At 32.4% G+C, this 13,118-nt stretch overlaps 1 protein-coding gene and 1 long non-coding RNA gene across 4 annotated transcripts in view; one reads left to right on the plus strand and one right to left on the minus strand.

Annotated features, from left to right (window-relative positions):
• CSMD3 (CUB and Sushi multiple domains 3) overlaps nt 1-13,118 on the minus strand; it is a 568,112-nt gene that overhangs the window by 125,683 nt on the left and 429,311 nt on the right. For all 3 annotated transcript variants that reach the window (XM_079302232.1, XM_079302231.1, XM_079302230.1), the window contains one exon: nt 10,063-10,179. In XM_079302232.1, coding sequence (XP_079158358.1) covers nt 10,063-10,179 — 117 coding nt within the window. The remainder of the gene's footprint in view (nt 1-10,062; nt 10,180-13,118) is intronic.
• LOC306800288 overlaps nt 1-13,118 on the plus strand; it is a 448,386-nt gene that overhangs the window by 125,143 nt on the left and 310,125 nt on the right. The window lies entirely within an intron of this gene.

Raw genomic sequence — 13,118 nt, forward strand, 5'->3', positions numbered from 1 at the left:
TGACAAATCTCTCAGGACTCAAGTAATAAAGCAAAAAGCAGAGTCTTTCATCCAGTGTTACATTTAATAAGTACATTGTTAGAGTGGAATTTGAGGTGTGAGAGCCACAAGAGGAGAACCACATCACTCTGCCATCATCCCAAACACTTACAAAACCTGGACTGATGTGGTGCAGGTGCTTCATCAGAGCAGTGTCTTGTCTCACCCCATGTCAGTAACAAAATTTGTGTTTGCCTTTTTCTTGTCATGCAGCTCTCATATAATTAGAGCTGGGCAAGTCTCATTAGCCAAGTGTTGGTTTACCCTTTCACAAAATATAGGTAGATGTATATGAAAACGTTTATGTATAGGTATCCACAAATATATATACACACACTACTTTTCCTACTCTTCCCATTCCTTTTTAATCTATTCCTCCCTTGTAATCATCAAATTATATGGTCCTCCTCCAGCTTCCTGCCTTACTGACATACACTAGGTGCTAACTCTCAGAAACAACAGGATTATTATCCTTCAACTGTGTCCATGATGGTCTCCAAAACCAGAAATTCAACATCTTCACTAAGTTACAACCTAAAGCAATTTTGTCTCACCAAACAGCCATATTTTAACAGTCTTGTAATGACTTCCCAAAGTAAAATTCAAGTTCTAAACCCTTATAAAGAGATGGAATTATTTTTTGCCACAAAAAAATGTGCAACTACAGACTTCCAAGTTTGTTTTTCCCCCTTAGAGAATTTAAATACATTTTCCCAAAATTTACTCATGTTATCAGAGTAGATGCAATTCATCTCTATGTAAAATTCAACTAGAAAATTTCTTTTAAAATTACTATAGATAAACAACTGGATACAAACAGCAAATGGCTAAAACCACCCTCCCTTTTCTTCAGTAAAACAGATTGTTCAGGGATTCCCTTTTCAAGCATGTGGAATAATCAGCCAGGTCTGCAGTCAGGAATACATATGGAAGAAACACAAAGCAAAATTAGTGTGGATTGCAAAGACTTTTTTCTTTTTTTTCTAAACAAAGATAATTAAATAGAAATCACTGAGAGAAATCCAGTATCTTTGAAGTTTGTATCTGTGTACACAGTAGTGAACACAAATATTTTAGTCAATATAGGTAATCTTACTTGAGATAGCCAAAGGAATATAATGAAGAGGAAAAGTAAGAAATATGTATTACAAATATGCAAACAGGGCCTCACAGGGAACCATTTTATATGCAGAAGATGTTTTGTAAAAGAAATTTTTGCAGTTCATTGATCCTAGTCTGATCCTAATGAGCTCCTTCCCTGAAATATATCAAAATATTTCAGGATGGAAACTTGGCCATGATCACATTAACTTTTCTTGGTATTTCTGTCCAGGTCTCTCTGTTTCTTACTGCCAACAAGGGAAATATGTATGTGGGAGAAGACATTTCTACAGTTGTTCTTTTAGTATGATTTTTGTTTTGAGTTTTGGAGCTACAAAATAGGAAAATGCAGTGGAGGGAGAGAAACACAGGAAAAAAAAAAAAAAACAAACCAAACTACTAAAACAAAAAAAACCATAAACCCCAAGAGGAGTAAAGGTCCTTGTAACTGGCCAGTCTTGAAAACTGAGAAAGCAGCTCTTTTACTTGTGCAGAGATTAACAGCAAAAATGACACTTTCATTATTAATATATCTTTATGATATGATGTCCTAACAAATGGGGATGCAAGATTTTGCTATCATCCTTCTAAAGTATTGCAATCTTACCTAAGAACTAAACATACTAGAAAAGAGAAAACAGAATTCTGAATAGAAGTGTTCAGAAGATATTCCCACCATTCAGTCTCCTCCTTGGGACAGTAACGTGCTGAAAAGCTTACAATCAATGATTGTAATGTAGTCTTTCCTCCAATATTTGGAATAACCAGAAACCCAGACTAATTTCAGCAATTTTAACAACAGCCTTTTCTGTGAACAAGATTTGATGATTAAATATTTGGAGCAGTTGGAGTCCTGCTTCTTAGAAAATAAAAAAAAAAAAAATTAAAAAGAAAAAGTCCTTAGAAATCTTTCATCAATTCAATCATATTACAGTGAAACTATTTTAATTATTGGGGAACTGTGAATTTCTTTGAAGACCACAGATGTGGTCCTATCATTTGACTTTGGGTTTAAGCCATTAAAAAGACAGGTCTACTGGTTCCATATGTTTATAGTGAAACTCAATAGCTAAAGCTATTTTGTAGTCTGTATTTAATTGATCATTATTATATTCCAACACATCATTAATATTTGAGCCAAAGCTAATAATTTTTATTGAAAAATCTAAAAACAAGACTGAAAATGTGACTTCAAATCATACGAAGCAACTAAATTCTTGGAATTTAATTTCAAAAATACATTGAATAGTTTGAGGTCCTTTAAATGTCACCCTATGGTGACTTTTTTATTGGCATCTGCTCACTTGGCAAGCATGTTAAGCACTGAACCAACGAATGAAGTACTCCCCAGCTGTGAGTTTGAGTACATAAAACCATCCAGTTCTTCCTGTCAGAACCTAGGAGAATCACAGTTAAGTGGAAAGTGATGCAAAATGACCTTCTGGTACTTCTATAATTTATATTGTTAACATCTTGATGACACAAATTTGTCCTTGACTTCGAAAAGCAAGCCAGAAGTTAATAGTTATGCAACTGATGCTCACCTCTATTTTAAAAAAAATCTAATTCTGCAAGCTCCAGCTATTCTATGGAAAGCCTGTAGCACTGTAATCCATGTATACTTGAAATTATGATAAAAAACATATTCACTATCTATCAGGTATGTTTGATATACAATATTTTGACACCAGACTATTCATATTTAAATAAAAGTAGTTAGTGTTATTGCTTTGTGTTTGAAATACAATGAAAAATAAAAATATCTGACACAACCTTGTTAAAAGTAGCAAACTATTATTCAAAGGAATAAATTCTTACATTAAAGAACAAATAATTTCATAGTTTGTATATATTACTTAAATTCTTTAACTATAACTATTTTTACACCAAATTCTGAAAATATTTATATTTTAAATAGCACTTTTAGGTATATTCTTGAAAAGAGAATACTTAATACTCACTAAAGTCCCTCCCAAAACCACAACAAAAATTATTTCCAGCATATAATCAATCCTGCCTTTCATTTTCCTTTTTTCAGGTGGAAACATAAATCCATTAAGTATTCATTTTGGACAGGCTACAGGCCATGGCTTCCAGTACCTGTACAAAAGCTAACATAATGCAGGCCATCACCTGAAATTCTTTTTAAGTTTGTGCCCAACAACATTTTAAGGAGAGATACCATAATCAAATATTCACTTAATAATAGGACACATTTTTTTCACCTCCACCATTAGGTTTAAAACATTTGAGGATGAAGAATCACTAAGAATAGTGTGAATTTGAAATACTCAATCCCAAGCCACTAAATGATTGCTCACCGAAACATATCTGAAATTGCCAGCTTCAGCACATATGCATAAGAGAAAATTATGAAGTTATGTGTGTGTAATGTGATTGCAGGAAGGAAGGAGATCACATATGCAGCATGTTCTTTAATTCTTGTAACCCTTCATAGCTGCCAGAACAAATATGATAAAATAAGGCTGTGTGTTTCTTTTACATTGCAAATAAATTAAGTTTTTTCAAAAATTGCAAGTAGATGTTTTAGACGGGTTGAATCACACCATGAGAATATGTATTTCTATTTATTAGTTAGAGCAAGGATCTGAATGGCTTAGTTAAATATCTATTTAATTAGGTGTATAACTAAAGAAGAAATGCATTCTAGCATAGGATTGAATTTCATGTATACACACCTATCTGCTTTGCCTTCAAGCTGAAAATTTATGTACATATAAATCTGCATTTCAGGGTAGCACTTCAAGACTAAGTACACATACAGATTTAGATCATCCCCACTTGGATTATCCAGAATAAGCCAAAAATCCTGTCACTGTAAAAGTTCAGAATTTACCTTTATGGATGAAGATTTTTTTCATTAAGATTTTCATGTCCATTTAGTATGACGAAGATAGAATTCTAAGCTTTTTATTTGTGGCTCAACACCAGTATGTTCTTTTCTTGCTAAATTGTGCAGAATACAATGAGTCAGATTCTACCAATTTTTATTTTATTCATTATATAGCTATACAATTGTCTTACTTTAAGGAAGAAATTAACCATGCCATTGTTTAGCATTGCAAATTCCAGAAAAATTGTTTGTTTATCATATTTAATCAAAATAATAGTGGAATATAAATTCATACTCAGTCATTCAACGCACATTGAATGAACATTGAGAATATTCAATTTCTATTTTGGTAGGAGGGTGCATTAATTTGCTTCAAGCACAATGCACACAACCTACATATTCTTCTGGCTCTAAGCAACCTGACTCCACACTTAACCCTCTTCAGTGCTCTTCATTAACTCTCAATATTAAATTTTAAAAAGAGTCAAATAAAAGGACATATACCTATCATGTTAAGTCCACTTAGAGAATTTTCAAATTAAAACAATGAGCTAAATTAACACAAAGCAGCATTTACACAGATGTTGTGAATGTTTCCATACTGAAACACTCATTTTCATTCATTCATTAAGAGGAATTACTTCAGCAATTTTAATTAAATATTACATATAAATATTACCTTTTTAAAGCTTATTATCTCTGAGATGAAAAGTACTTGTGTCTTCCTGATATCCTTTGCACAATGACCTCTCTGTTCTGGCCAGAGTTTCTAAAATCTATCATAGATGAAAATCCTGCTTATGTATTTTTGAATGAAGCCTAATTAGCTGATTGAAGAAAATTGAAGAAAAGGACTGCCATAAACATTTTAATGCTGAGCTCTTGAAATTCAGTTTCAAGAATTTTCCAAGAAAAATACTGATCTAACTAGTATAAGATCCTTTGAAAATATTGAAGCAACAGAGTGGTGTTAAGAGAAATGACGACATGGCAACAGTTAAAAGAATGACAAGAAAAAAGAATGAGGTGTGAATTTTCAATCAACTATTGGTATTAATTATACAGCATGTATTTCTTCCTATTGTTCACAACAAATATCCTCACTATTCCATGATGTTCACTCTGTAGTTTAGAAAACTTGAGAAAATAAACCAGAAGACTGCATTACTCGACTAAATTAGATGTCATTAAATTTCTTGACTAAGTGATACAGGGTTTTAAAATATTTTTAGTTTTTATATGAAGTGCCCTGTGATTGTCAGTTTTTATGTTCATATGCAAAAATTTTATTAACAAATACAAAAATATAGACTTTTCTTCTTAAAAATCGTTTCATGGTTACATTAAGAAATGTGAATAAATAAACTCCTTTTTCTTGGAAGTCATTTTGGTTTAAAGTCATTTTTTTGAGGAGAAGGGAAGGTGAGCTGACTTACATTTTGAAAAATACAGGGTACATGCTGGATTGCTGTCTCTTTCTTCTGAATTTAGTGTCTTGAACCTTTATACAGTTGGACACTCTAGTATTTGGAGCAGTCTTTGTGGTTTTGCTCCATCTTGTTGACAAGTAACCATTGTTTAAACAGTGCAGTCTCACAGACTTTGAAGTGGTTGCTTATATAAAAAAAAAAAGGTAGGAGCAGAATCAGAGTCCTGCCTGGCATGGTGGCATTTTGATATTTTAGATCCTTCATTTCCATCTCCCCTTCAGCAAAGTATTCCTTAATTCAATAATTGTTTAGTTTATGTTTAAAAATATTGATGCTAGCTATTTAGCCAAACATTTCCATTCATTTTTACTTAAGATGGAGAGTTAAACTCTCCACATTGAAAAAATGCCATTCCATATGCATCTGCCACATTTTCTAAATCATATTATGATGTACGCAGCAGTGATGATGGATTCAAGTTATTAAAACAAATATTTTACTGTAATTCAGCTAAGTGTTATCATAAATACAATTTGGTTCTCATTCCCTCTTGATGTGAGGTTGTCATTTGGCACATTCTGCTCCTTATGATCTGTCCTTGCCTATATTTTTCTTTCTAAATGTAAACTGAGTTTGTAATCAAATCAAACAGTACTGAAATAACTTCACTGTGACACAACTGCTAAGGTGTCTAACAAGTGTAGATGCAGAGAGCTGTCAAAAAGAAAACACAGGTTGACACCATTGCTCAGTGTATTTTTACTGGTAGAATAAAATCTGTAGGTTTACCTTCCAGTAACTCGTAAAAAATAATTCTTTCAAGGATATTATTAATAATAATAACAATAATCCCAAAGTTCAACTATTCAGTTCTACTTCTTTGTTTTCTATATTGCTAATATGGAATAACTCAGTTCTATCTTCCAGGAATTCAAGTCAAGACATAAGCAAAAGTAGAAAATGGCATAAATGTCCCTGTGAATATAAGACAATTATTCAGGAATTGAAGAGAATAGAGGAATTAAATTTCCCTGTCTACAGTAAGCAAACTGGATCTACCTTCACTGCCATAATTCCAAGAAGACTTGTCCCAAATATTGTTCTTATCAATAAAATTCTTGCAATTTGTATATATTATATTTTCCAGTGCATGTAAAGCAAACATTTCAATGGAAAACATACATTTTCCCAATTACTGCTTAGCATCTATGTAGGAAGAGATCATTTAGATCTAAATTTCATCATTTTTGATGACAACTGAGAAAATACGTCTATTTCCTGGTAGCATAGTTGAAAGCCACACTAACATCCCTTACCATATATGTTCAATCTATCTTTTTGCTCTAACAAAAAGGAAAGCTGTTTGCTGAGGTCAGCTAATAAAAAATATATTTTACTGTTAAAAATATTAATTTAAAGAAGAAGCATAGATGACACCATTATACAGAGTACAGTAAAACAATCATGTCATGTCCATCAGATTAAAAAAACCTCTCAAACATCTGCATTTTAATTGTAACCAAGGTGGTATTTCAGGATTGAACAATTAACTATCATTACACCACTTTAAAATATCAGTGGGAGAGTGTCAAAGAAGCTGAGTCTTAAATGTTTACAAAAGATTTTGCCTGTGGCACACTGTGTGCTTTTGTGAATCATTTATCTTGTAGCTTAAACCTGTCATGGTATGAAATATTGCAGCTATGATTCTGCATGACAGAATAATGAAACACTGAGAAAAAGTCCACATTGAAATGACTTTTCCACAGAATTTTTGACTTGAGAACCTGAGAAGCTGCAGATGAAATAGGTTTCTTTTCAGTCCATCAAAAACTAATACAGGCCAAGGAGTTCCATTCTACACACTAAATATGATATTATTGTTTGTGGGTTTTGTCTATATTGACCAGGTTTTCAATTTTTTTTGTTTTTTTTGTTTTTTTAAATAAGTTCTCATATACTGTACTGGTTGCCAAAAAGAGTTCTTGAAGAGTTTCCATTCAGCAAATATTTGGTTGCTGTATTTCACATTGAAAGTTGGAGCCAGAGAGAAGATGACAGATTTGTTGCTATTTTCTTTAGGAAAATTAAATTATCTTATGTCAGCAGCTTTGTCAGAGTACCCCTTCATTCTCAAAAAAAGTAATTTTGACTCTTTTTTGTTGTGAATAATCTCTGTCAAATGATGTGACTCACACTACCAAGTGAATTGAATATGAAATCTGGTGTTTTTTTCCACAAAGTCCCGATTTTTTTGACCATCTTGTCAGTGAGTGATTCCCTACATATCAAGAACTGCAAGTGAAGACTCTCAATGTAATATCTTCTATTAAGACCCAAAACAACAGTTACAGGAACAAAGTTCCTACTTACTAAAACTGATCTGAAAGACCTCAGCATTGTAATTTTATGGCTATTCTTCTCTGAAACTGTACTTAAATATATTTTGATGAGTGAGAGGTAAAAGCTATTAGATAAAACACATTCATTACTCTCACTGCAAAATTTCAGACTAAGACAAATAATTACATCAAATGCAAAAAACTTCAGTTCAATCAATTGTCAGAATTACCTTGCCTTTCTTAATGGTTTTTACTGGAATAATTTTAGTAATGATAAATTACAGAAAGAACCCAAGTCAGGAGAAAATCTATATTAATAACTTACCAAAAAAAATTTATAGCAGCATACAATTCAAAGAAAGACTCATATTTCAAAATGTGAGCTTCTGGGTAGGACGAACTCTGCTTCCTATCACTGTATGAGTATTGTTGGAAAAAAAACAGCTAAAATGGAAATATCTGTTTTGGCACTTGTTTTGTTGTGTCATGACATTCTCATTTTGAGTGGTTACTACCATGTTTTTTTACCTTTCACTTTCAACACACTCTTGTTTCCTGCATGGATAAAAGTGGATCAAATATGATACATTATATCTTCTACAGCTATCTGAACTGATTGTCAAAATACACTATTAAAATACGAGAAAAAAAGTAAAGGTCTATCCCAAGGTAGGATAGGCAAAAAGTTAGATATTCTATCATATTTATATTCCACAATATGTCACTGAATCCTTGTATGTTAAGGTTAAGCACACCAAACCATTGTTTTTGCATCAGCATTTTTTGTTTCATCACTGTGAAATGGTCAAACAGAATTCCTCAATACTGTTACTATCATGCTTATTGTGTAAGAAAACCAGTATTTCTCCAATTATTCCAAATAACTATACAGAGCAGTGGGATTTTCCCCCATTCCATGTGTTGTTTAGGGAAATCTGGCTTTATTTCTGGAAATTACAAAACTACATTTCAATCCAGAATGTCAAAAGTATGAACAAAGAACTTAACATTGTGAGTGCTTTATTGTAGTAATTTTAAGGCCTTACATGTTCACATCTGTTTCATAAACTAAGAAGTACTACTAAACTGATATTAAATAGGTAACTTTGATTAAAATGGGAGTATATAAACTTTACAGTTTATCCAAAAACAATTAGCTTTGTCAAAAACACATGCTTATAATAGCTAGAAATAAATCAAGAATTGTGCGCGTGTTTCATTTTATCTTAATATTTTTGGAATGAGGAGAGATCAGCATGACTTAGGAAACAATACCTCTAAAATACTACTTATTTTGTAGTAGTAGCTCTACACTACACACAAGAACAAGCCAATTGGATACTAAGGGAATTCAGATATCATGAGTATGACAGATTTATACAGAGCAGCTAAAGCACTGTCTTTAATTTGGCAAAGATGTTTAGAAACTAAATGTGAAGGAGGGTTAAGAAATACCCATCCCCATCCCCAGGCACCTGTTATTTGACTAACTGAAATGTGAGCTGTGGGTCAGGATGAAGTCCTGCTTATCCAAGCATAAATCTAAAGCATGGATATTTAAAGTCTAAAGGACACTCAATATGTGCCATACTGCTTACCAAGAAGTCAAAGTGAACAAAAAACCATCAGCTGTTACCATAGATATTTAATAATAAAGTGAGATAAAATAATTATTAAATCCAGGGAGATAAAGCTGTCTTTGTATGGGACAGAAGACACCATTAAAATATTTGTCTAGTCAACAGAGAAAATGCTAGTAGGGAAGTGAAGTTTTGATGGAGGTTCAGAGACTCTACAAAACCCAAGCAGACACATGCTGCTCTGATTTCATTTGTCAATAAAGACTATGCCATTGCCTATGAGACTGAGAAGCCAAGGGTTAAAAGAGCAACAGTACCAAATATTTATAATAAACATTGCTTTCCCTGCTTATATGGACTTACTGGAACTATGCTTCACTTTCTAGAGCATAGGCATGTGACCTTGGCTGAAAAGAAACCTTAAGTGGTACCACTAATACATTTGGTTGGCATCACAGTAGTATTCTAAATTACATGCTAGTTATCCCCGTGAGACAAAAATACTGATGACTAATTTCAAAATATAAAGGCGAACATAAGTGTTCTGAGAAAATAATGTACTATAAAATGATAAAAGTGTTAATAGAAGTATCAGCTTAAAAAACATTAATTATTTCACATTAATAGTTTTATGTAAAAGCAACCATAGAAATCATCTAGAATTGTTGAAAGTATCCAAGCAACAAAAAGATATGAATGAGACCAGACCTACTCACCAAATTCCTTAGGAACAGTGATGGAGTAAATACAGTTGTGACCAACACTATAATTCTTGGGGTAGTTTGGTGATAATACAGTCCCTTCAGAACCTGTTGATCTGCTTCCACAGGGTGCTAGAAAGTGAAGATAATCAGATTTTAAAAATGTAACATAATTTCAAAAATCAGTTCAAATTGCATTACAAAGCAGAGCGATGTTGAGTCCCCAGGCAGGGGCATTTGCTGTATGTTGGTATATGATATAACAGGAAATTTTATTATACTTCTACACTGGATTAAATTTGTACATTCTGTGACATACCGAGTATGTGCAATTTTCTCATATATCAAATGAGAATTGATGGCATCTGCAGTTTTCCAGATCAATTATATTTTCTTTACAATTTATAAACCATCTTAAAAAAAGTAATGATGTAGTTTATAGGCAGAATGCTATTATTTACAGCATACAAAACTATTATTCATTCATATGATGCTTTATGCTATGACAAGAGCATAGATTATGCAGCCCTTCTGCACATTAGTAAATTCTTACTCATGCCAATAGACTCATCATGCAAAATAATGTCTACAGCTACTGATATAAGAAAGTCAGGTTTTCTTGACTAAATATGATGCATCACTTACTTATATGTCAATTATTTATAACTCTATATATATAAAGTTATGAGAACACAATTTTCTTTATCATAGAAGCATCATGTTTATGCTACCATAGCCATAATACTTGATAAAATGGAAGAGAGATACAAATGCTTTTAACCACAATAATGCATTTTTCTAAGGATTATAACAAAACTTAGTATTTGGCATTATTCAAAATGTCAAGAAAGAAACAGTGTTATTTCTTCTTTTTTTTTTTTTTTTCATCAGATGTACAGGTGCATATATATGAAATATTATTCAATATTAGTGGTTGCCTATATCTATTACCTGCTTGTCACACAGAGTTAGTAATTTGGATTTAACCCTAGTCTACTATCAAGGTATGGCACCTCTTTAGAAGAATTTTTCTCTTTTGGACTATGAAACATTTTTAATGTGTTTGATGTTAACTTATCTATTTAAGAAATTTATTTCCTGTTAAGACATAAATTTATAAATGAAGTAGTACTCAATGCTTTACCTTCTAAACACATCTGGGTTTGGGGGTTTTTTGTGGGTTTTTTTTTTGTTTGTTTCGTTTTTTTGGTTTTTTGGGTTTTTTTGTGGTATTCTCTCAAAACATTAACACCTCATGCATTATATAAAACTAAGAAACATGTGGTTTTCTTACTACTATTCCAGAACATTTTATCTCAGTATTTGTCATACTAAATACAAGATATTGGGTAGATACAAATCACATATATTAACATTTCTTTTAGCTAATTCATACAAAATGTTTGGTGGAGTATCCCATGAAAATCACACATCTTTATAATGTAACAAGTTAAGGCCCCAACGCTTTGAAAACAGATTTATTGAATTTTTCTGGCATGGATTCCTTTCAGTATGGTGCAACTTCAGAGTCTGACAGACTGTGTACCTGAAACAGGAGCAGATGGCACCTATTGCTCCAGTTTGCATACACAATTTGGAAATGATTTAATGGCTTGGTGTGAAAATCACAGCATTTGAAATATGTCAGCAGAAGGGTCTTGACCTTCTCTTGTGCACATATGTGTGCAGATGTGGCACTTATATTGGAGCTGAGCATTCTGTCAGGACCCAGGTCAGGAGGAGACCTTGGTGATGCTCAGTTCAGAGGATGGGCACACACCCTGACACATGGAGTGAGCACTGACTACCACATGTACACAGACTATTGCCCTCTGTGGCTAAAAGAGTAATCTCAGAGCCTTCCCTCAATCCACCCACCATGTGAAATATTAGAAAGTCATGATTTCCTGTGAAAACATATTTAGATAATAGAGCTACTGGGACTTTTTCCAAGACACAGAAAGTATCTTGGCTAAGACTCATTTGAAGAGACTTATTTGCTATGAGTTACTGGAAAAACATAAAATAAAAAACCTTCATTATTTAAATATGGCAAATATTTGTGATAAAAACACATCTGCTTACCAGCTTGTAAGTACTCAATATTTTTTTTATTCCAGATTTTGGGTCAAACAGAAGTGAATATGGAAGAATATAAGCAACAAAAGCATTAAAATAAGAGAAATAATTTCATTGAAAAAATATCCCTAATTCCTTTCTCCTCTTTACTGTCTGTGAGTTGAATAATTAAGCTAAAATCACCAATACCACTGTCTCACTCTAGCACTCATATCATTATCACACCTTCCTAATCAGCAGATATAAATAATATCCAATTTTAGGGTAAAACTGCAATTCCACTAAAGTCAATGGCATTGACAGAAAAAGGAACATAATTTCACCCTTAATGAAACTTGAAGTCTTAGTACACAAAAGCAATACTTAAAATAAATTTAAGAGCTAAATATAGTCCTCAGCATATAGTGGACCTTAATTATAAAGAAAAATTAATATCTTTTTATCTCTGGTTCTTTTTTATTCCTACAGGTTATGTAATTTGTAAAGCCATTATCTTAATTGTAAAAAAGGGTTCTTACACTAGTATGCTTAAACCAGAGCAAAATATTTTTACAGATCTAAACAAAATATGTGATTATACTTGTAAGGTAGTATTGTGACAGCTAGTACAAAAAAAGGTCACAGAATAACTTAATTGAAAAATGCTCATAGATCTCTAAAAGTCATTAAACCCAACAATTTTTGCAAATTAATAAAAATTTCTAACACATTCAAAAATCAGAGAGTTCTCATTAATACTGAGAATGGTTAAAATAACTTCCAGGTCTCTAAAAGGTGAAGATAATACCATTTCTTTTACAGCTATTAATTAAAACGTTTATATGACCCTTTGTCTGAAACACCTAAACATTTTTCCTACACGCTGAATTCCATGAAAGCAACATACATCTACACTGGATTTATAATGGGATGCATCTGTTCACACAGGGGGAGAACAGGATTTCCAGTGAGGATCTGCTGGGTACAAAGTCTTCAACAAGAGCTGTCTGCAG

Source organism: Erithacus rubecula, assembly GCF_903797595.1.
Source record: "Erithacus rubecula genome assembly, chromosome: 3".
Lineage (NCBI taxonomy): Eukaryota > Metazoa > Chordata > Aves > Passeriformes > Muscicapidae > Erithacus > Erithacus rubecula.